Genomic DNA, 24,308 nt, shown 5'->3' with positions numbered 1-24,308 from the left:
TTCACCTGTTGAACCACATATTATAACAATGAGCATTTCTATAAAAACAACCAAAATGTTCTTGAGCAATGAGTTCCACTGACCTACCTGTATGTATTTCTGTCATTCTTTGTACTTCAAGTCTAAAATATAAAGACTAACTGAAACTTTAAAAAAAAAGTTAAATTATGTTGTGCTTAAAAATAAAACAGGCTAAGAAGCAATTATTTTATTTTTTTAACTGCAGAAATAGTTAATGCTGTTGAAATATGTTTCAAGAATATACTCCGTAATGTAGGCAGGGCTTTTTATTAGCCAGGGATACATTATGTCTACTTAAATTGACAATGAAATAACTTGTAGTCACTGCATAAAACAGTTTGTCCTTATTTGTTTACCTTTTTTGTCTTTTTTGCCTGTAATACAAGTGTGCGTCTGGCCAAAAGGGCTAGAATCCTCCAGGAGCTGCCCAGTAGATGGCAAGGAAACAGGGTGAAACACTTTACTGAACTGTAAGTAGGACCACAAACTTCCTGGATATTTAACATTTGGAAATTTTGCATGGGATTAACTGAATATAAACCAGTTAGCTCAAAGCTGGATTTTTACATTTATTTTGGGGAAATTCATATGATCTTGACTAAAACAACTAGATTCTATGAAAGTACCCTTGAGTTTATAATATTCCTCAATAACATTGCTGCTTATTGCAGGGGATGTTGACTCACCCCCCCACCCCCTCAATATGCACTGCAAATTACATCATTTTGTGCACCAGAGATTTCTCTATTTTTTGAATTACTGCCAACAGATTTTTGAACCCAGAGTTCAGGATATTTAAGTTACCCAACTATATTAAAGAAAGCAGGTTTTGGTGATATTAGTAGATTAACATCTTCGATACGTGGCATTAATGTTTAACTTGCAAATAACACATGAATGTCTAAACAAATGTTTATGTTTGTATATGAATTAGTTTGTATAAATTAGCCGCAATTTCCAGTTTTCTGGTGTAAATTGCCATAATCCCCAAGGAAAGTGTCTTATTACCATACTTATTTATTACCATACGTTTTCTAAGCCTGTTCAAGTACACCATCAACCCACACAGATGTGAGAAAATGACTTGGATGCCCATGGTAATAAACTCTCACCAAGGTGCAATAACTTATAGTATTTTAATCACTCAAACAACACATGCGAGAGCAGATTTCTTAACTCAAAGTGTAGCTTAAAGCCACAAACATGAAAAAAACTTTTAAAGAACATAAGCAGACAAATTCTGTTCATTCATCTTTGAAAATACATGTATACACCTCCAGGTTTTCAATAAAAAAGTGTATATTCAAAGAGTACTGAAAAGCATGTTTAAATACTTGATAAACTGATTCAAAAATATTGACTAAACATCAATTTAATTACAATTCCAAGAGCTACGACACATCAATCTTCTCCGCATGTACAACAATGCATCAACACATATATTCATCATATAGTTGCTCCTATGCTGATTACTTGACTTCAGTAGTATCAGAAACTGAGAAAACTGGGTAATGGAATCATTCATGGCAGAATCAACACAGCGGACAGGAAGACGCTTCCTCGCATCAACAGACCTATAAAAAATACAACCAAAAAAAGACAAGCAAAACCTAAATTCTTAAAAAAGCTAGAACACCGAGTATGTGTTCTGTAAACCTGAGCAACTCAGTGCTACAGCGTTTGCGTGCTCTGTGCAGATGGACAGTCTTCATTAAACCAGATGCTCCCGTCCATCCTGACACACAATATGGTGGTCTTCAGCCTCCACATGGCTCTGTGTTAATTAAAGAGCCTTACTGATCTGTGCGGCCCTCGGACCCTGCAGCTGATTATTGGCTGCAGCACTGGGGCTGTTGGACGTGATGGAAGCGAGCCCAGGAAGAGGCGCGGTGCATCATGTGTGATAGGGGTGAATCGTTTGAAAGCAGAGCTGTGACAGCTGAAGCTGGAAGCATGTGTGAGGCATGTTTGTTTTGCATTTACCCCTCAACCGCAGCTGTGTGCACTGTCCTTTTCCCAGAACACCGGAACACACAGACGCCCTCACAGCTCGCCCTTCGTTCAACCCCTCAACTAAAAGGAGGGTGGGGGGGCAATCTCATAAAGAATACACTTTGTCTTCCACGCAAACACATATCCTACCATTTTCGCCACAGAGTTTAATATAATGCAGATAATTTCAGAGTGATCTCTGCTGACAGATTTTGGCCTGTAAGTTGCTGCTCCAACCAAACAAAAGGGAAAGTTGATGTGGTTCAGTTTAGGGAAATCCTCTGCCTTTCGACCTGGTGCAATATTTCAGATTGACTCTTTGAGAAAATGAACATCTTTGTTATGCTTTAAGCCTACATTTAGCTTTCTGGTCACAGGAAATATGTCCACCCCTATGCTATAGAACTATGGAAAACTTCATTTGCTATTTCTGTCACTAGAGGAAGCTGTTGCCAGGGGGGAAACTAGTCCTTATTGTTAAAATATACAGTATATCCCAAGTTAGAAGTGAAACATTTGGCTAAGTCCACCTGACTTTTATCTGTCTATTCTCCTTCCTGTATCTAGCAAGTAATACCTGTTGTTTTACTGTACAACCAGTTTTAAATTATTGATAAGCAGTCTGAGTACTCACTGAAGGTGCACACCCTTGTAAAAAACAACAAAAAACAAAACAAACAAAACCTATAATAACTGGTGAATTCAACTAAAGTTCTTTTCAACAATGACAAAAAAACCAAAAAAACTTAATTGTCCTAGGCTCTATTATTGATAACCTTACTTATGATAACCTTACTATCCTTTTGACTGTTTTAAATTTCTTTTAATATAAAAATAACAATTCTTTCTTTGACAAAAAATGTGTTATGCCAAATTGTAAAATTTGGTAGAGCACAAAATTTTATTAATTTCTCTATGTGGAAATTGACTGATTTCTGTTTCTTTGTTATAATGATGAAAGCATCAGACTTTTAGTCAATAACAGGCCATGAGACAACTGGCCAAGATTTTCTTAACCATGTTTTAAGTAGGCACCGGTATAATTAGGCTTCACTAAAGATTATCAGCAAGTCTAGAAAGGGCAATGTTTTACAATGAGGAGTCTACCAAAAATGTGGCAAAGGTGGTATTATGCTGTGGGCCTGTACTTGAAACGGATAACCCGTTGTCAGAAGCATAGATTTGACAGTACAAAAACATGACTTAATAGAAAACTTTATTAAAACCTGCTCCATGTTTAGTATCTTTAGATGCTGTTCTACAATGATCTCCTTTTATTTGAATCTGTTTGCAAAGATGTTTTTGGTTCTGTGCTTCTCTTCAGTGGCAACATGTCGAAACAGGACTGTTTATTGGGCCAATTGTTTTTTGGACTGTGATGAGCTCTTTTATCTTTCCTTCTTTCTTGAAAGACATTGAACCTAACAATAACATCCATACTAAAACTCTGCCAGAATGTTTTTATTATACGAACTTCAAAGATTTAGACTTTTTGTCAGGCTTCTTTCATGCTTCACCTGAAATGTAGATTATAATTAATGACTGTGTTATTGTCACATGGCCATCCCCCTATAAAGACCTTTTTCAATTAACAGTGACTTTGATGCTTTAAGTACTTTGAATAGAGCAACTAGAAGAAAAAAAACACCTGTTCAGCTTTGACTGTGGTTTCTTAATAACTTAACTGCTTTGACAGCTAGACACATTCTTGTTGAAAATTCTTAAAAGTTAAACAATGACAAGTCCTTGAAAAGCTTCAAAGTGTCAACGCACATTTGTAATCTGTGCCGGTCTTCTCTCTTTCAAACACGGGGATTCCTTGTTTCTGTGTTATTCCTGGCAGTCTGACTGAGTAGAGGGCGCTTCCTTCTCTGAAGCAAGGCAAGGGGCTCAGTTGAGTCCACTTATTAGAGAAAATGTCCTTTTTTCAAAGAGAGGCGTGTCTGTTTCAAGGCTCTCAGGTCCAGAGAGCAGCAGGCCTGCTGTGCGCCTCCCCTCTCACTTCCTCGTCCATTGCCTCCTCTCTGTGGGCATCAACAGGCCTACTCAGTGCAGCAGGTGGATCTCCCATCTCGATCATACTCAGCCTAATCATATTTCACCCACTTGACATTTAAATATGAGGAAACCGAATCACTTATGGGTTTAGACTTTCCTAAACTCGCAGTATTTGCGAAAAGCTGTGTTGAAAGTGAGGAGCCAGACGTGATGGATGTGCAGGACGATTTTCTGAAACACTTGTTTGTCTTTACAGCCCCAGAATTTCAGATATTAAAAATTTGCTAATGCTAAAAATATTGTTGATGAAAAAAAAAAAAAGAAATCATTGTGGCTTCAAAAATTTAGCAATGACTTTCTGTTTTTTGCTTTTTTGGTTGAAATATCTGTAAAAGTACAAAGAATTCAGAAAAAAAATCCTACAAAAAATTAAATAAAGTAAAAATGAAAACAGCACCAAACTCCAAACGGCATACACTTATAGTAATGCACAGACAATAAACGTGGGCAGATAAGTGCATGAGAGTGTTTGAAATCCTCCTCTTTGTCTGTCTTTAGGACTACACAGCATTTCTTTCTATCAGGCTTTCACACCGACTTTCCTCCAGCAGAGGCACTGAAACCTGGCAAATCTCTGCCAGCCATCTCCGATGCTCATAATCATTTTTGTTGCAGCATTTATAAAGGCAGTCACTTCTTCCTGCAGAGTTTTGAATTAAGTGCCCCTAGTTTGCGTAAGATCCCCCATCCAGCATGCATCGGCGCATCATGTTGCCCAAGAAATGGCAGCACTGTGCTCTTTGGCTTTCATACGCAAAGCAGCAATACTGGAGGATTTGCGGTCGGGATCCATGTTGAGATCGTATGCATTGATGCCTGCAGCCATGCCAGGAGAGCCGCCAAACAGGCTGCCCATGTGAGGCTGTCCAACGTGTCCACTGGGGCTCGATACGCCCAGGAAGTCAGAGACCCCACTGGCAGAGTGGGGGTGTGGGGTCATGCAGGTGGTCACGGTGTCGCAGGGAACAACGCAGCCAGGGACAGGAGATGCTGCACTGCTGCCGCCGATCCAGGAGGGGTTCTGGATCTGAAAACATTGTCAGGAAGGTAGAGGTAGAGGTTTCATAAAAAATATATATAATAAGATATTTGATTTGTCATATTCAGACAAAATGATCACACCTCTCTGCTGGTTGTTTATACAGTAATCTTATGTAATGGCCTTCACAATAATGAGTAAGAGCGCTAGCCTGAGTCTGGTCCAGCCATCACTGAGCCACACGACTAAAGAAGCTGTTCAAAGGACACATTTGTTCCTTGCTGGCTGCAAAACAAATTGTCCCTTAGGGGCAACAAAGTTTATCTTGATGTTAATCTTGCTGTTGCCACGCATTTTGTTTCATTGAGTGAAAGACTGTAAGAAAGTATGCAACAGGACATGAGAGAATTTAGAAGGAAAGCACATACATGAGTCTTGGAGAGATTGATATAATGTGCACTGTGTCTACAGTCAAGGTTTCAAGAGTGACTGCACACAGATGCATAGTATCAAGGAAATGAACTATAACTGTTGCGTTCCTTGAATTAGACCACTTTCAAACCAATATTGGAAACCTGGACAAGTTGCCAGTCCAATATAGGACAACATAGGAGAAAAGTAACCAATCACATACAAACTCCTGGGGTCAATTTAGAGAGAGCAATTCATCTAGCATGCACTTAACACAAATAGTTATAAAATATATTATTCGGATTTTACTGATTCTATAGAATATGATATTTTTGAAATTTATCATGATATTCTACTACACTGGGATGTGCCTGTAGTATTTTAAGACACCCCTTGTTAACCTAAAGACTGAAAGGTTTTATCAGTTATTCACAAGTTGAATCAAAGGTGAGTATGTTGCCATAGGAACGCATAGCAGCAAACAGCCAATATCAATAAAGTTGATGTCTGACCCACAGCTTTTGGTATAACTCTATTTTAAAAGGATATTTTGATGTTTTCAAATAAACTTGAACTTCACTTGAACATCTGTATTTCAAAATCCTATATCTGTCTAATCAAGGCTGAGTTGGACCATTCTTCACTGAACATAAATCCGTTGATGAAACTTTTTTCTAGCTGTAAAAAAGAAGACCAAGTTTTCAACATAAATCAATACAAAAGTGAAAACGACAAGACTGACCAAACCTGAACTCAATTATTCTACTCTTATTAAGACAAAAATCTCTTGTGCAGGCTCCTGTTAGCACTCAATAAACCCCCATTAGGAAAAATCCCAATGTTTTTTTCAAACTATCTGTTTGGACTGTTGTGTTTTGAACACGTTTAACATGTTGCTCCTGTACCTGTGCGTAGTTCTCAGGACGCGTTAGGAGCGGCAACTCGTAAGCAGTTGAGAAATGTGTTCGGACCTGCTGCATCTGACCAAATCGTTCCCTCTTCCTCCACTTTGCTCTCCGGTTCTGGAACCACACCTGCAAATAAAAAACAAAAGTTTATACATCTTTTAAGAGAGCAAGAAGTTTGAGGTGAAGTTAAAACGAGACTGGAATAGCAGAAATGTAGTGTTACCAAACCCAAACACACTTTTGCTTGAGATCAAAAGGAAGTACTTTTATCTAGATGTTTTAATTGGGAATCTGATTCTCATTAAAAAAAAAGCCCACAACCTTAGTGTGAACTCACAAACTCACAGTCACAAAATTGCAACTCAGAGGCAATTAAAGCTGTACAAGTGTGACTGAGGCGGAAGAGGTGGTGGATGATTTGGAGACAAATTACTACAGAAACTCACATGTAGTTTGTAGCTCTAAAATCATCTCACCAAAGCTTATTTGTTGTCTGACCACAGTGTGTGCGTTTTCTCTTCCATAATTGTCTTTGACGTCTAAATCTCATTGTGTTTACTGCAAAAATTAGTGTGTTTGGCTTTCCAGTAGAGAATCTGAAAGTAATCAAAATGTGTTTTTGTCTCTTGTGCTGTAATCATCATCTACCTTTTTTGTTGTAAACAAATCTAAACATCTGAATGTAAACATTTGGTTTTATTGTCTCCTGAAAATGTTGTGTCTTCCATTGATCTTACCTTTTTGGACACAACTCACACCAGACTATTTTTCTGGTGCTGTCCTGATATCATCCAAAAAGGGGGAATTGAAAAGGGAGATGGGATGATAATTGGTGTTTGTTTGGATCTTCCCTTTTAATTTCCTGAAGCCTAAAACCTCTGGCTTTGAGACACAGTCTTCTTCTAAATTACGAAGGCACACCGATTTGAGGCCATAATCCCTCTTTCCTTGATGTTTGATATGTCTTCTTTTGAGCCTAATCATCACCACCCAGTCGGAGACGGCTGTCTCTGAAGGTTTCTTTATGGATTTATTGTAATGATCGAGTATGCCACATTCTTCCTCAAATCCTGAATCCATGAACATCTCAGTTTTTGCCCTGCTCCAAGTCTGTTGGCTATTATGCAGCTCTAACATATTTCTATGTTGCACACACTGCCTTGTGACAGTAATTGGTAAAGACCTTGACAGCTTAAGTAGCTGGTAGACTCTCAATGAGCCTTTATTTATGTTACTGCCCCAGAGAGAAAGAGCAGAGAAATACCAAACTGGCCCCAGCAGGAGGGCTGTACGGGGGCTGAAAACACTTTGAAGTGAGACCGCGGCTCAGAGGATTGATAACCCGCCTCTGCTGTCACTCATTTCACCTTCCAAACCAAGTAGGAGAAGGAAAAAAAAGGGGCTGCTGAGCCTGGCTTCGGTTTTCCAGCTCCCATAAAACTCTAATAACATAACAGGAGGATGTCTGACCAGTGTTTATGTTCATCATCAGCTAGTTTTGTTCTCATTTTCTACAAACAAATCTCTAAATGGAGAACTTGACATTCTCTGTGAGGTCATCAGAGGGCACCTTTGGACTGAGATTAAAGAGATATACCATCAATGTTTACTGTTTTCATTTGAAACTCATTAAAAATACAGTTTATCCAGTAAGACTTGCAGCAGGCTTTCCTGTGCTGTTTGTTGTAAACTTTTATCGATGTATTAAATTCCGCAACATATGCTTGCATATTGTCTTTTCTTTGTTCTGGCATCTACAAAATGGGAATAATGGTGTCATCCTAATTGTGCTAAACATCAAACATTAGTTTGGTTTAGTGACAAAATGTTTAGCAGTGCTAGTTCAAATTGTCTGTGCTAAAATGACTTGAATTTAAAATCAGGATGACTTAAAAACACTATTTTTCTTCTTGTTGCTAAAATGGTTTCATATGGTTCACATTCTATCTTAGTTTAGCAGACAACTTCACATCATGACATAACATTACGGATATTCCTCGGCTCCTAGGTGTGCTCTCAGCATCTTGCCTCCTCTGTCTGTAGGTGGGATCTGCGTCTCATCTTTCATCTATAAACTCATGTGGACACCTGTGTTTCCCCGGTGAACTCCACGTCCGATGCCGTCTCGGCTCTCTGGACTATCAGAGCTGCAAATCTGAGAGATGTGATGCTACTGAAACCCCTGACCTGTGACCCCTGACCTTCACATGTAGTGTATGTGACTCAGATCTGACTTCACCTTCTTCCTTTGAAACCCTGAGACTAAAAAAGCAAACAACGCCAGGCCCTGGCATTGTTTAACAAAAGGTCCCCTGTTATTTGATGTGCGTGTATGTGAAAGATGAACCGGTGAGGTCAGTTTGCTCTCCTTTCTTTTGTAAGAAAAAAGCTATATGCTTTTTATCAGTAGTTTAGGGTGTTCTAACATTTCTTTGCTCCAGATGCTGACCTGATGAGTTGTCTTTTTTTTTTTCCTCTTGCATGCAAATTACCTGAGTGGAGCACAAAACCCTATCCTCTGCCTGACAAGGCATCTTGTGCCTTTTATCTTTTTAACTTGAGTGTTTAAGAGGGCAGTTGGGAGAGCCGACGACTGTAAAGCTGCATCCATCTGCAGCGGGCAGGTCAGTGATAACACGAACTGCAGAGCGGCATGCCTTCAGACTCTGGAGTGAGTTACGGCCCTGGAGGCTGCCACAGATTTCCTGAATTTTCCGCTCACCGTTTCAGCTCATCATGTGGGTGATTGTTTTTGATCGGTTTCTTATCTCATCTAAACTGACGGGCACGGAGCGAACGAAGCCAGAATATAAAATAGTAGGCTTGTTTTGGCCAGAACTTGAAGTATGCTTATAACAGTCGCTGACGAGCCAACGGAAACCCATGGGAAAGGTTTCACACCTCCTGGAGACCACAGCAGGGACACATTCTTGTCTGAACGGGTCTTTAATGAAAGAAAAACAAAGAAAATCCAAGGGCTTTGGTCCTCATCCACATGCACCACACAAAGACATGGTGCAGATATGGTGGAGGTCTCTTTCACTCTCTCTGATGTGGGAATGCATTACAGCACTTGCGACCAGTTTCTAAGCTAATTGAGCCAAAAGGTCAGAGGGGCGCTGTGAGCCTCAGCTCATAGAGAAACTGACAGGAGAGATCTTGCAATTTCAGGAAACTAAACTTTGAAAGTGCAAAGGGATAAAGCCATCAAGACAATCCTATGGAAAAACATTGCAGAGCCATGTGTTGATGAAAGTCTGCTCTCTTTAAACTGCACATATGAGGCCCAGGCAGCTCAAACCTCAGCCCCCCTGATCCACCCTGGGCCCCCTGGCCTCTGCAAGCTCTCACTCCCCCACACACTCTCTCTCTCTCCACTCCCACATTACTAGATAAATCTCTCATGTTATTCTGTGAGTGACTTTATCTCTGCAGATGCTGAAGGGTCCAGGAGGTTTTGTTGTTTAAAGCCTTTTCTCTTGAGAGCTTTTTGTTAAAGCATTGTTTCCAGAATAAATGTACCCCACGTCCATTTAGTTGTGTTGGCTCTATGTTCTTACCTGCACTCGGGCTTCAGTCAGGTCAGTCCTCAAAGCGAGCTGCTCCCGGGCGTAAACGTCAGGATAGTGCGTCTTTTGAAAAACCTTCTCCAGTTCCTCCAGCTGGTAGCTGGTGAAGGTGGTGCGGTTGCGTCTCTTCTTGCCCTTGTTGCTTTCGCCACCATCGACTTTTTCCAGCGGACTCGCCAATTCGTTGCTCGGCGACCTTTCAGAGGCTGCTTTGACGCCTTGGTCCTTCACAGCCAAGTATCTGGAGTCCATTCCAGGTGGATCAGAGTCTGGGGCCAAATCAGAGTCTGTCAGGCCTGAACTGTCCTTACCTGCAGAAACAGGAAGTGTGTGAAACGCTTAAAAGCATTATTTTCATACCTTAATGATTGGAATGAAGCGACTCTTTGTAAATTTGTTTCTATTAAGCTGAAGATAAATTAGAAAAAAAGGGAGTAATTATAAGTGTAATGTATTGTAGTGGGGAAAATACAGTGTAATTTTCAGAAGACAGAAAGATGCAGCAGGATATATGTGTTTGATACATTTGGACCTCAAAGGTATTTTAATTTTTCAGGTGACCTTATTGGCCTAAGTGCTCAGAATTAGTGAGTCCTTGTTGATTTCCAGCCAGATGGACTTCTCTCCTGCTTCTTTCAGTAAAATTTATATATATATGTATGTATATATAAACACCTCTCATAAACACTTCTCATCTTATTCTCTCCACTCAGTTGCTGTTTGTCGGTGAAAATGTCTCAGAGTGGCTAAAAAGTCATTTCTGCACCAGTACTGTCACAAATAAATTGACCGGCTTCTACAGATCCAATGACAATAAAAAAAAAAAATCTCTTATTCTCCCTGTCGATTGCACTCGCAGTTTAGCTGTAAAACCTCAGCCAGCTCTCTGATCATGAATTTCCATAGTATATATACAGTATATACTGTATATATACAGTATAGAGAGAGAGAGAGAGAGAGTGCCATCTTCAAACTAAACATTCTTTTTGCAGTCATTTTTCAACACTTTTCTTGCCTTGGCTCACATGCAGAGATCTGCTGAATATTTCGGTCGTATATCCAACAAAATCTACCAATGAAAATCCTTGTGTGATATTGTTTTGATCTGGGGCCATCATAAATGATTTTCCTCCTGGGATATGGACATGGATCATCTTATTAGCTCTATCTAATATCAAACAAAAGAAAACAAGGGGCCTTCTTTGACTAAACTTCCAGTAACGGGCCTCTGACAGAGCATTCAGATATAATGCTTTCTTTGAAGGATCAATATTTTAATTTATGAGGTCTGACGGGGCGGAACAAAGAAATTTCTCACTCTGTGTGATGAAATTTAGTTGTGAAATGTGTTGGCGCATTTAGCGTGTGCTTGTAAGACTGGCTGCTTAACCCAGTAGACTACAGATTTTTTTCTATGTTATGTGACTGAGCATTGCAGATTTCACTCCCTGACTAAGACTTCTTAACCACCAGCATTGTCCTCTACAAGACACACTCATAAACACTTCTCGTCTTATTCTCTCCACTCAGTTGCTGTTTGTCGGTGAAAATGTCTCAGAGTGGCTAAAAAGCCATTTTTGCACCAGTACTGTCACAAATAAATTGACCGGCTTCTACAGATCCAAAGACAATAAAAAAACAATCTCTTATTCTCCCTGTCGATTGCACTCACTTTTGATTTCTTCATGGCTGCAGTTTAGCTGTAAAACCTCAGCCAGCTCTCTGATCATGAATTTTCAGTTTTGCCTCTGCCAGTATTCTGTTGTGAACTAGTTGCTCCTTTGGAAACGTTGCCTGATCCAGCTCAAAGAAGAAAAAAGGACCGCCAATGCATCGCCTGAGTAAAACACATTCCCGTGGAGGACATGGGAACAGGCTGCTCAGCGAGAGCTGTCTCACTCAGTTTCAGTAACACATCCTATTATTATTTTACCAAATTATTTTTAGGACTGCTGACATCTAAAGCTTATCTGCTCATCCAACAATGTTTAGAAGTTTCTAAAGCACTTAAAATGTGCCAAACATCTTTATTAATTGAATTTTAATCCTCTTTAACTCACCTTATTGCTTAATTATTAAGCTAAAATTTAAATTTAAATCTTCCAGATGGTATGGATAATTTTGGGCTTAACTGTATGTATTGAACTTAGCATGTACTGTATGTTACACCACAGTATTTTCTTGAAAGATGTGGAGTAGGCATCGTGAGTACTTCCTAGTTCAAATCATATATCAGAAGACAAAAAGTTCCTCAAAGTGCCATTCTGGGTTCTTTTCTTTTCTTACCTATTTTTCTATTAGGTCAGATGATTTAACAGTTCAGTGAAGCTTAAAGTCGTCTCTTCACTGATGATCTCCATTTTTACTGCTTATTTAGCATCCCCTGAGGTACAGAAATAGTCCTCTAATTAACTCCCTGGCAAGTATTAGACATGGTTGAATCACTATAATATACAGCTAAATTCGGACTGATAAGAAAAATAACTGAAGCTTTAATTATTGCACCAGACAGTTCCATATCTACCAATAAACAGCAATTGTTCTCGCAGAAGAGCAGTCTCAGTAATAGGACTCATTTTTGATTAAGCTCTGTCCCTGTGCCGTAATATAAAACAATTAATAAGAAACACTTGTACAATAAGTGCCAGGAAATTACATTTTTTGCAATCTGGGACCCTTTCTGTGGAAGTCAGTGTTATGAAGGTTCACCATGAACAGCAGAAAATCTGGGGATAACAGAGACACACAGTAACGGTGATGCAAAGGTTGAGGGAGAGAGAGGCAGTACCCCGGGCATCATTCATTCAAGAACCAAAACTGGGTCTTGAATGAATGATGAAGAATCCAAAATCAACAAGATGTCTGATCTTGAGTAGATATAGAAACTCTTACTAATTCAGGAGGAGTTGAAGAAAACTGAACTGCAGTTGCTTTATGTTTCTGATATTGCTGTCATGAAAATACAAAAAAATCGGAGCAGGAAGAAAGCTGTATCTTTTTTACAAATTTTTTCTACCTCATGGAAGCGTCAAATACATTTTTGAGATAAAATAATATATGTTGACATCATTATTTATTTGACCACTTTTTGTGTTGTATGCCAAAATAACTAAGTTTACACAACTTTCATTATTATGCAGAAACATTTGGAACATATTAGAAAAAATGCAGGTTCTAATATCAAAACAAACTCTCCAATACTGGTTTAGACGTTTGCTAACAAGAACACTGCATGTTTTTGACTGACATCAACAAACCTTTGGTACAATTCTGACTCAACATTTCAGTCAATACTTGATATTGGCCATACATCATAGCATAATTGGTAGATTTGATTTGAAATGGTTGCCCTCCATGGTACAGATCAGACTATTTGTCTATAGATGTTACTTCTAGTAGCGAGTAAAGTTGGGCCCATACAAAGGCTTGATGTTAGTCAGCTTTTTCCATTCCAGAACCACTTCTGATATGTGTCTGGAATCATTGTTGCGTCGAGTCGACTAATTGCTGTTGCCATTATGCGGTTCAGGTGTGTCACTCCTAAATAACCAGTGTCGCTCCCCCTCAGCAACCACTTATAATTTATCTGGAGGCGCTCCTGCTTGCAGTGGTAGAGCTGTGCATGCAGACATACAAATTTAACTAAATTTGGAGGGTGTCTTACCTTATTTTTGTTTAGTTTAACAAAACTCTACAACATAGTTGGAGATATACTCCTGGTTACCTGACCACGTCTTCCCATTGTGCTTCAAAGGGGGCAAATGTCAAACTGCTGTTGCGTCATGTTTTCTTTGCTGGGACTCGTGGTCCCCATAAAGCGCAAGCGCTCAGGCTGTTTGAAATCATGAGGCCTCTCTCCTGATCAAAGGATTTTGCCCAAACATGCATCCCTAAAGTTTTTTGGCAAGACCGTGATATTGTAACAATCTCCTGCTTTTAATCCATTCAAATCTGTCACAGGTGAGACAAATATTAAAACCTCCTGCAAGCAATGCCATATATATGAACAGTGTCGAGATGCAAACTCCAACAAAGACATAAGGACTGTATATGGCGTTTCATCTCAACATATGTAAGACTTTTAAATGCAGCTCACACAGAACATTGAGGCAGAGACATCAGTAGAAGCACATTTAATTTTAATTTCGTCTGTTTCAGGTGAAAATGCGGACATAGTCTTTATATAGAGAAATAACATTGTTTTTGCTGTAGCTTTGCATGTCCACAGAGAAGATGCCTAGCAATTAGGTGCTTAGAAAATAGGGTATAAAAAGCAAAGAAAACTTCCATCTGACTTCACTGCAGTTGGCGTAAAAAGTCTGCTTCCAAAAGCAACATTTATGTGTTTACTGATCTAATAATATCCTTAACTCACAGTGTAATGCTGTGAGGTTGTGTGCATGTCGATGAACAAGTCCTTACGGGCTACAAGGTCAAAACCGCCCGGACAGATATTACTGCTGCAACATCAAAGAGTAATTTCAACTGGCTGTAAAGCGACAGGGCACCTTCCCTGGCTTTTTACTGACTGCCCTGACTGGGGTCAGCTCACAGTGTTAAAAGGAAATACTATAAATTACACACCACATATTAATAGGGAGAGCAATTAACTACATGCTTCCTAAACAGAAGATGAGCTATCCAATGCTGAAGGAGCAAAATGAGATAAAATGTGGAAAAGGAAATGCATAATATCCATTTTATGTACGTTTAGATGTTAAAAGTTCCAGGATCTAATCTGAAAAAGCCACAACATTTTGTCATCATTCATTCGTTTAATAATAATAATAATTATTATAGCTGTAGTTGTAGTAGTATTCAATATTAATACTTTTTTTTTACCACTAGAGGGGGACAAAAGCTGTTTGCAACCTCAACTTAACGTCAACACACAGCGCCAGTAAAATTCTTATCATATTTAGAAAATAAGACAGCAACATTATATAAAACACAAGGAGAACATCATATTTCAGCTGAGATATTAGCATTTTAAAAAAGTGTAGTGTTTATTGCCAATACTCTTGCCTCTCCGTTTGGTGAGCACTCGAATTTTGGCCTCCTCTAAATTACTTTAGGTATAATTATAAAAAAATATTCACTAATCTAATTCTGTTTCTACAAGTTGTTCCTATAGACTTAAAAAAAACAAAACCTTTTTTGGAGAGTTTATTTTAAAAATACAAATTCAAATGACATATGCCTCGCACCACGGCCGAAGATCTTATCAATGCCTTTTATTTGACAATCTTCAAATAAGGACAGATAACAACGAACGTTCAAAACAACGTTTTCAAGGAATATATTTTTGCTTCCTTTTATAAAAATGACATGCGTCATGTGCTGACATGCGTTGCACGTAAGGGCCTAAATTGAAATGAAAATAAAGCTTCTTCATCAAAGTATGAGAACAAACTGAATTTAAGAGCTGCAGAAAACATTAAAACAATGCTTTTTGAACTATCGTGGATAATACAATATTATGTGAAGCAAACATGCAGTCAATGAAAAAGCGCTTGATTCATTTAAATCTGCCTGAGCACACACTCTTTCTCTCTCTCATAGTTTCCTTACCAGTTTGATTTAAAATATTTGTTCCCATGCAGTCGTCCCAGCAGGACAAAATTTTAAACATCTACATTTTGCAGATTGAAGCTTAACTGTGTTTCTGTTTAATTGTTTATGTTTATAAAATCAAAAAGCAGGTTTCTGAAAAAAAAAAAACAAAGGAGATGATTCACTGCTTTTAACTAAGGAGCGCATGAAATCATCATATATATATATATATATATATATATATATATATATATATATATATATATATATATATATATATGTAAAAAAAATTTTTGCACCGTTTCAGGGAACAAAATAATTAAACTTCGATTGATCATCTTCCACAATGCATTCATTTCAAAGTCACAGTCTGAAACTGCAGTTCAATTTATGTAAAAATCCACAAAAACAAACAGGAGCTAATATTTATCCTCATCTGCAATCTTGGCGAAACCCGCTCACTAACACCAAGTTATTAGGAGAGAACATAAGGTTTCTAATTTCTCACGCATTTCCTTAACACATAAAAAATAGGAAAAAGACAAATATGAACATTACATTTTGTAAAGCAGTTTTATGTTCTTCGCTCACTGCTGCAGTTGAACAATGCCAAACATTCAAAACCTGTTGTAAAGTTTTATATGATTTAGATTTAGTGAAACCACAATGCCATGCATAACAGCTACCTTCACAAACTTATGATTTTGACCTTGCTTCACTCTGAGCATTAAAACATTTAATTCGCTCCGTCTGCCTTATTCAGTCCTGCTTCTGTAGGAGACTTCAGTTTACATGACACAGAATCAACGAGACCAAAAGAACTCGTGGACTTCATGAGCATTTTTCTGTCCGGCTGCTCTCAGTCGGCCACGCAAACTGAGCCTAATGTAAATTATCCTGCCAAACTTTAGGCTAAATGGTAAAATGATCCTGAGTCCCTGTCACCTCCATTCACATCAGGGACTTGCTGAAGCGTTCCTCGGCCGTCCGAGCCGCTGGGCTGGTTCCCATTACACCCTGCTCCAACCAATCTGTACAGACGACTGTTATCAGAGGCTGAAGTGGTTGTGTTGGGGTCAAAAACGGCTACAAAGGGGAACTGAAAACCCTGAAGAGTGACAAAGTCTCAGGATGCTGAAATGATATCCAAAATGTTCTTTAAACACTCTGAAGAACCAAAACATCCAGCCTGCAGGGTTATATCGGCCAAAAAAAGGTAAAATTATAGCTTTTATTAGTTTAAATTGTGCCACAGGTCAAATATGACAAGGGATCACAAGCATTAATGGATTATAATACGACCTGCTATACTGTTAAACTGGAACCCAATGCTGAAAGCTATAGCAAGTTTTAATTTGACACCAAAGAGTTTCAGCCTGAGTTTCACATGATTTCTCTGCTGCAAGCTCAGAGGAGTACTCACCCTCTTCTCCAAACATATGAGGGGCAGAGAAGCCAAGCTAAAGGTCAACACCCGCAGACACAGAGAGAAGACATGGGGACATCAAAAGAGGAAGTCTCTAGGGACACTAAGGTTATTGACATATTGATCAGTCTAATCATAAAGATAGATAGATAGATAGATAGATAGATAGATAGATAGATAGATAGATAGATAGATAGATAGATAGATAGATAGATAGATAGATAGATAGATAGATAGATAGATAGATAGATAGATAGATAGATAGATAGATAGATAGATAGATAGATAGATAGATAGATAGATAGATAGATAGATAGATAGATAGATAGATAGATAGATAGATAGATAGATAGATGATAGATAGATTTCTGTAGTATTTTTAAAAAGTTCAGCACTTTTACAGTATGTTTTCATAAAAAATTAGCAGCACAATTTCATCTCATTTCCTAAAGTAGAATGCAACTGTGCACAGTTCCTCAGTGTTTCTTTTATATTTTCCCTTCTGAGCAGCCAGACTTTCTTGTAATCTTTGAAAGTTGATCTTAAGTGTTTTTAGAAATGTTTCTTGGCAGGAGTCGTATCCTGGGAGCTTTGTCTATAATTCTGCGGTCTACACAACAGAGTTCTTATATTGCTTTTATGCTAATAACTAATGATGATAGCTACATCATAGTACTTACAACCAAGCATTTTGATTGTTAGTTTTGATTATTAAGCGCTTTTTTAAGGAAAAGTTTCTGTCTAAAACGCTGACCTTTATCTTGACCTTAATGCTCGTGACCATCTGACCTGCCGTTTTGTTTTGGTGTGCCTCTCCAAAATAATCATTTGCCACACTATCCTTAGTGAGTACTTCTAAGTTTTTTTATTCATTAATCAATTCTTTTAGAAACAAAAACTAATCCTATCAATGCTTGTTCTGCATATTGTTATGATGCTCTTGATGTGATAAAACCAACGCACCGAGCTCTCCTCTGTCCTTGGTTACTCTCAGCAGCATGACTGACAGCCTGCTGGCTGTAAACAACATGTTTAGTGAACCAAATGTAGGTAAATATTTGTCAAGCGACCGTTCTGCTTTCTGTCAGGCAAAAGCGTCTCAGTTGAAGCTGACAGCTTGCTGGTTAGGCAGCTCAGCGTTTAAACCATCTGAGAATATCAGACTGCATATCACATCACCAGAACCCATCTTTGATAGCTTGAGCCCCTTCTGGGTGAAATACATCTCTGATAAAGGAAGTGAACCAGCAGATGAAATATTTCAGTATTTTCTAGTACGGAACAGAGAAGGAATCATTTATCTTTTTTGTTTTTTCTTAAGCAGGTTCAGCATATTTTACTTCCACCTTTTAAACTCAGTCAGAAGTCAGTAAGACCATTCAGCGATAATCACGAGTAAAGCAGCCTCCAAGCCGGCTCTTTTTTTTTATGTTGTTGTTTTTTTTTTAAAGTTTTTTTAATTTTTATCAGGCCACGTGAGTCGTTATTTATTTTCATCTTTGCGTCAGTGATCCTAAACGCCATTAAAGTAGGAACTGTTCTGATCCAAAGCTTGAGGAGGTACTAAGGAAGAGGTTTGTCAGTGCGGGGTCAAGTCAGTGTGAGCTAAGGGGTGTGTGTGTGTGTGTGTGTGTGTGTGTGTGCGTGTGTGTGTGTGTGTGAGAGGGGAGGGGGGGGGCGGGGAGGGGGGGGGGGGGATAAAAGCAAACAAAAAAGTTTGACATCTGAGTTGTATTAATGGCGGAGTTCCTCTGTCTTTAGGGCCGAGATATTTTTTCCTGCCTTTCCTTCACGGTGAATCCGCCGCCTAGCTGTAAAACAAGAATGCCAGACGAGCCGCTCTGGCGTATTTTAGACTTTAAAGAACCTGATTTAAGAAATGGCCTACATTTAAACAATCATGAAACTATAAAATAATGATCCTGAAACTAGAGGTTTTAACGTATTTCGAATATTATTCATCTCATAGGATGTGTTGCAAACAAACAAACAAACAAACAAATAAATAAATAAATAAACTTGTATTTCGGTTTTTCTATTTATTTTATTTTACCCTCCTGTCTCGCATCCTGAGTGTTTACGGTTTTTAAACTCAGCCTACCAAGTGCCTCGTTTACAACGTAATATAAAATTTTATTTCATCTCTTTTTACCGGATCTATATCAGGGTTAATGGGTGCTAAAAACTTAACAGCCGGTTTTAAGAGACCCACATGAGCTAAAAAGAAAAAAAAAAAGAAAAGAAAGAAGAAAGGCAGAAAGGAAAAAGAAGAATTATCTCACTGGTCCTGACAAGATGGAGCCATAAAGAGCTACCAGAAGACTAAGCTGTCAAAACATCTTAAAACTGCTCTTCAGATTCATTGCAGGAATGATGAATATGCAGGTCGGAGAACCGCAGCGAAATATGACGCAAAAGCGCCCAGTCATGTCCAGAAATGTCCATTATTGAGCTTGATCTTTTGCTTTTAAACATTAAAATATTTTTTTTGAGTTTTTAAAATATAGCTCGTTCTCATTCCTTTTTAAAAATGCAAATTACCTAAATGGGTTTTTTTCTTAAAATAATAATAATAAAAATAAAAAAAAACATTTGTTGAAACGTGAAAGCGCAAAGGAGTTCGATAAAAATGATAACGAATAGAATTGCTCTGTTGTGCAAAAAAAGAAAAAGGAAAAAGAAAACAACACCTGAGCGCACGGTTTTCTTTATCGTGCGGCTGAATACAGATTTGTGTACGTTTTATTATTTAAAGTAGACAGAAGTAAAAGAAAAATGTGTGTATATATTTTTTATTATTATTTTCTACCACCAGTTTAAGATATTTTAGGGCTCATTTGTCAGTGAAGATTGTTTGAGTCTTTGAAATAATTCGTCTTTGCAGTTTAATCACGGTTTATTGAGGATTCATTTTCGGTGAGAAATTGCAAACAACCTTAAAACATGCAGGTTCTATGTAAAAGACAGAGGGGGAAAAGTTCCTAATTTTAAAGTCACCTAAATTAGTCACTAATTAGAGCAGTTTTCCTTGTGCAAATTAATCTAACTGGACCCAATCAAGCCGCACAATGACACACAAATATTATTAATTTGAACCTCCCCGCGTGTGCCATCTGAAAACCCGTTAATTCAATTGTCCGACTCAGCTCCAATTTTAAGGATTGTAATGCAGATTAGCACATTAATTGCGCCCTAATTTGATTTTGATGTCCAAACAGACAATTTGATAGTTTGAGGGACAAGGAGGTCAGTCGTCTTCATAACCAGGCTGCGCGCTCTGCAGCTGCAGGGCCATGTTGTTGGTTTTTTTCGGGTTTTTTTTTTTTTTTCTTCTTTTACGCGCTGCTGTCCTGTGTGTTGCTGCTGATATTGAGGAAGATGCGGTTGTAGAGATGACACGAAGAGGATGCAGGGCGAATTTTATTTTCAAAAACGACTTTTGGACAGACGGAGCAGCGCATTATTCCATCCAGTCAGGCGGATTTTGAGAAAGCCGAGCAATGAATGATGGCTGACAACATCCAAACGGTTAGGTGGATTTCTTCTTTTATGATACAGAGTTTTAAATGCTCTACCCTTAATTACCATCTCTTTTTATAAGGAACTTTTTTATTTATTTACTTTTTACAAAACTTTTTTAAATGGAAACCCGAGTTTTATTCCACTCACCATAGCACGGGACGAGCGCTCCGTTGTGTCCCCTCTCCGGGAGTAGCTTGTCTTCCGCGGGCGGTGTTTTGCAGGAGGACCTCTGCATGAAGAGGTGGTATTTGCTGAAAGAGCCTTGCCCAGCTGCGGCGGCATCCAATGACTGGCACTCCTGCTGGAAGGGGCTCCGGGACTTCTCTCCGTAAGCCTGACCTTTGCTGGACAGGAAGGCGGTGGAGCTGTATTTGATGTCACTAGCTGGAAATGTCCTAAAGTGGTCCGCCTGGTGATCCCTACCTTGAGCAGCAGAGGGGCTATAATATGAATCCATGGATGTCATGTCGCTGTATGGGACACAAGTCTCGGCGTTCATGCCTAAAAAAAGAGTCAAGGGAAAAAGAAGACCAAACTTTTTTTTTTCCCCCTCTCCTCTTTTCCCTCCCTCTCTATCTCTCCTCCAGAAACCCCTTCCTCTCCGTCTACCTCATTCAGATGAAAAAGCACCCGCACGCACGCATGCACGCACAGAGAGGCTGCAGCCCGCAGCAGAACCGCAGCTGGGTTTGGTTATGAAGCGATTCAGATCTTTTCCAGGAACCACTGTCGTTGACCAAACACTCCGAACTCCCCCTCAGGTTTGAGTAGAGTTACACAAACCTCCGTCTCCCCTCAGAGGATAGGACCCAGATCTCCCGGCCTCAGGGACCTCTCCCAAGTGATTATGCTGATGACATGAACGAGTTAGGTTGCTTATTTGCTAAAAAAGAAAGGGGGGAAAAAAAAAGCAAAACAGGGGCGTGGGGCTCAACACATGACATTAATGTAATTTGGAGATGAATAAAAAGCGATGGGTGACGGACAGCACCGGGGCGGAGAAAGATGGAGAGAGAGCGCAATTTTACGCTTGATTCGCAATGGTTCATCAAGGGCAAATTATCCATATTCCGCAAAACGGGGCTTCTGAATAAAACTTTGTCTTTAAAATTTTTGAAAGAAGCCTTTTATGCTTTTAAAACGGATTTTAGTCATTGGCAGTCTATTTAATTTAGGGAGAGAATAAACATGGGGGCGCCAAATAATCTGCGATTTTAAGACAGAAAATAAAAGTATCGGTTTAATACGTTGGCCAATCGATTTATTAACAATTTTGTCATATCATTTTTTTAAAATAGACTCAGACCCTGGGTCAGAATAAAAATACATGGCGGAAGATATTTTTTTTAAAACGCAGTTTATCAATTCTTTAATATTAAATTGAGGATATGACGTAGTCCACTGCTCAGACCCACAGTGTGCTGTCATCTGTAGCCTGTCGTATTCTTGCACAGCAGCCAAAGGGTGTTCAGATTCTGAAAATCAGGTTGAAAGTGGAATTATTTGTCAGTTTCATGATACCCAGATGAAAAAATGAATATTTTCAGTGCGCTGTACAGTCAGTTTTGCGGCGCTCCTTAATAAGTAAAGTATGACTAAGTTTGGGAGCAACAATAAAATTCATATTTGAAATAATGCAAACAGCAATTCGCGTTCCTTCTTTTTCTCTTCGTGAAATTTAACCAGGAATCCACCAAATGAGCCTCCACAAGCCTTGCAAAAAAAAATTATCAGCTTTTTCAGAGGTCAGGATTTATTTTTTATGTTTATAAAAGGTCAATTTTTTGAGCGAATTTGGAAAGAACCTGTAATAAAAACACTTTTGAACAGCAGTGATAAACGAGAAGATGCACACAAGGCGAACTCTTCTGACAAACGTTTCCGGTCATTACAAGGCTCTTTTCTCCAATTAAGTTTTTTTGTATTAATATTTCTTTTTTATATGTAGATGTAAAAGTTATTAATATAATCTATCGGACACATCATGTTCCAATACACCAGTCATGTTCTATCCGTTGAAAAAATGTAATATATTGTTCAATGTGTCAAAAATAACTGAGTGCATTAAATTAAAGAATAAAACAATGAAATAAAAATAATTACGAAATGAAATGTACAAGTAAATGCATCATTATTAATAATAATAGTAATGATATTGGTATAATAGTATTAATAGCATATAATAATAATAATAATAATAATAATAATAATAATAATAATAATAATAATAATAATAATAATAATAATAATAATAATAATAATAATAATAGCACTTGTGCTTTTGTTGCAAAGTTTTCCAAAATGCATATCAGTTGGGGGTTTTTTTGCGTTACAATTAGAATGAAACATAACAATACACTGTAACATTTATGACACTTTATTCCTTAAATGCCTTTTTCGAAACAGAACTCAGAGTGCGCTCCGAAATCATATCCAGCCAAAAAGCACTGAGGGAAAAAAAACTGACATCCTCAAAGTGAGAATCTATATGCGGGCAAACTACACTGAAGACACAAATGTATTCACATAGTCATGCACACATGGTGCACACATGCACTCATACAAGCACATGTGTGAGAGGGAGAAAAAAGGAGAGAAAGCAAGTGAGGGGAAGAGGAGTTGAAAAGTGCTGATTGCTTTTCAAATTGAGCCCCTGAGACTGAGAGGTGTCCATATTTCTCATCTTCATCCTTGCAGAAGTACCTCCAACACAGCAGTGTGTGAGTGCCTCTTGGGAAGGGGAGGCAAAATGACTTTACAGCAGTTAGGTTTCATATCCTACACTCAAAACAAATATCTAATTACTCTCAACTCTGTCCATCTGTATGTCAGCAGCGTGATTTATGGCACAGAACCAGACTTAATAATCACTGGACCAGATTTCAGTCTGCAGGAGTACCGTGTTTCTGTTTGTCTCTGCTATTCTTAGCAGTGAGCTGTTGTTAGATGGCAACCGTATTAAAAATATTTATGCTTTTAGAGTTTTGTCACATGTTGTGCATAAAGACTTCTTTGTGACCTGCAAGATAATAAAAAAAAATCTGAACAGTCAACAGAAAAACTGAGTAAGAGAGGCAAAGCTGAGGTTTGTTGTTGTTTACCAGCAAGGTAGCTCCAAGATGTCTGCAACCCTGGAAATAATGGTGGAAAACAGAGTGGTTTTTATTTCCTTTGGCACATTTTGAGGTCGGTTCACACAATGGTCACAAGAAAACTTTTTTATTTCACAAGAAGGAAAGATTCTGCCTCTTACTAGCCGTAATTGTTTTGTTATAGGAACCATTCATAGCATGTTCTTTCAAAGCCAAGGATGGTCAGTGAGGGAGTGGGAAGGACTGTGGTCATCACTACTTAAAAATTATTCACGTGTCAGTTTTCTGGCGGTGTGCATAAAAGCTTCCCTCCTGACAGAAGGCCCACCTGCAGTGAATAATGGAACATACACACACTAACACACACATTCACAAAGAGGATATGTTCATGCAGATGCACAAAGAAAGCAAACCCTACAACTAAAACAGTAAACACAAGGTGTATCTGTTTTGGAAAAGTTAGATATTCATCCACATTCCTTTAAAAGGAGGTGATGACAAGGATTAAACAACTAAACTTTGTGACTGAAGGGACTAAAAATGAAATAAAACTTTCAGTTCCCTTTTGAAACCTGTTTGTGTTTTACTGGCTTTTACTAGGAGGTCAAATAAAATTATTACCACGAAAAAGGCACACATGCAGAAGAAACGTTAACATACTCCATATGCATGCATTAAAAAAAAAAAAAAATATATATTTTATTATTTCATACTTTTATGGCAGGTTTTATTCAAGCCCATTTTTTATTTATTTATTTTTTTTAAAGATCTCTTCAG

At 38.4% G+C, this 24,308-nt stretch overlaps 1 protein-coding gene across 1 annotated transcript; it reads right to left on the bottom strand.

The window, feature by feature from the left end:
- Window positions 1-1,138: 1,138 nt before the first annotated feature.
- Window positions 1,139-21,268, bottom strand: LOC102234190 (homeobox protein aristaless-like 4). The gene is made up of 4 exons (XM_023331774.1): window positions 20,587-21,268; window positions 9,930-10,249; window positions 6,367-6,495; window positions 1,139-5,098 (listed from the first exon to the last, which is right to left on the bottom strand). The coding sequence occupies exons 1-4, from the start codon at window positions 20,936-20,938 to the stop codon at window positions 4,778-4,780; spliced, it is 1,122 nt and encodes a 373-aa protein (XP_023187542.1). The 5' UTR covers window positions 20,939-21,268; the 3' UTR covers window positions 1,139-4,777.
- Window positions 21,269-24,308: the final 3,040 nt, after the last annotated feature.

This window comes from Xiphophorus maculatus, chromosome 4, assembly GCF_002775205.1.
Source record: "Xiphophorus maculatus strain JP 163 A chromosome 4, X_maculatus-5.0-male, whole genome shotgun sequence".
Taxonomy (NCBI): Eukaryota; Metazoa; Chordata; class Actinopteri; order Cyprinodontiformes; family Poeciliidae; genus Xiphophorus; species Xiphophorus maculatus.
This window is presented reverse-complemented; position numbering and strand designations above follow the sequence as displayed.

Coding starts and splice junctions, on each gene's coding strand:
- LOC102234190 (XM_023331774.1), bottom strand. CDS start 20,938: ATGAACGCCGAGACTTGTGTCCCATACAGCGACATGACATCCATGGAT. Junction 10,250..20,586: donor AGCGCTCGTCCCGTGCTATG/GTGAGTGGAATA, acceptor CTGTTTCTGCAG/GTAAGGACAGTTCAGGCCTG. Junction 6,496..9,929: donor TGACTGAAGCCCGAGTGCAG/GTAAGAACATAG, acceptor TTTTATTTGCAG/GTGTGGTTCCAGAACCGGAG.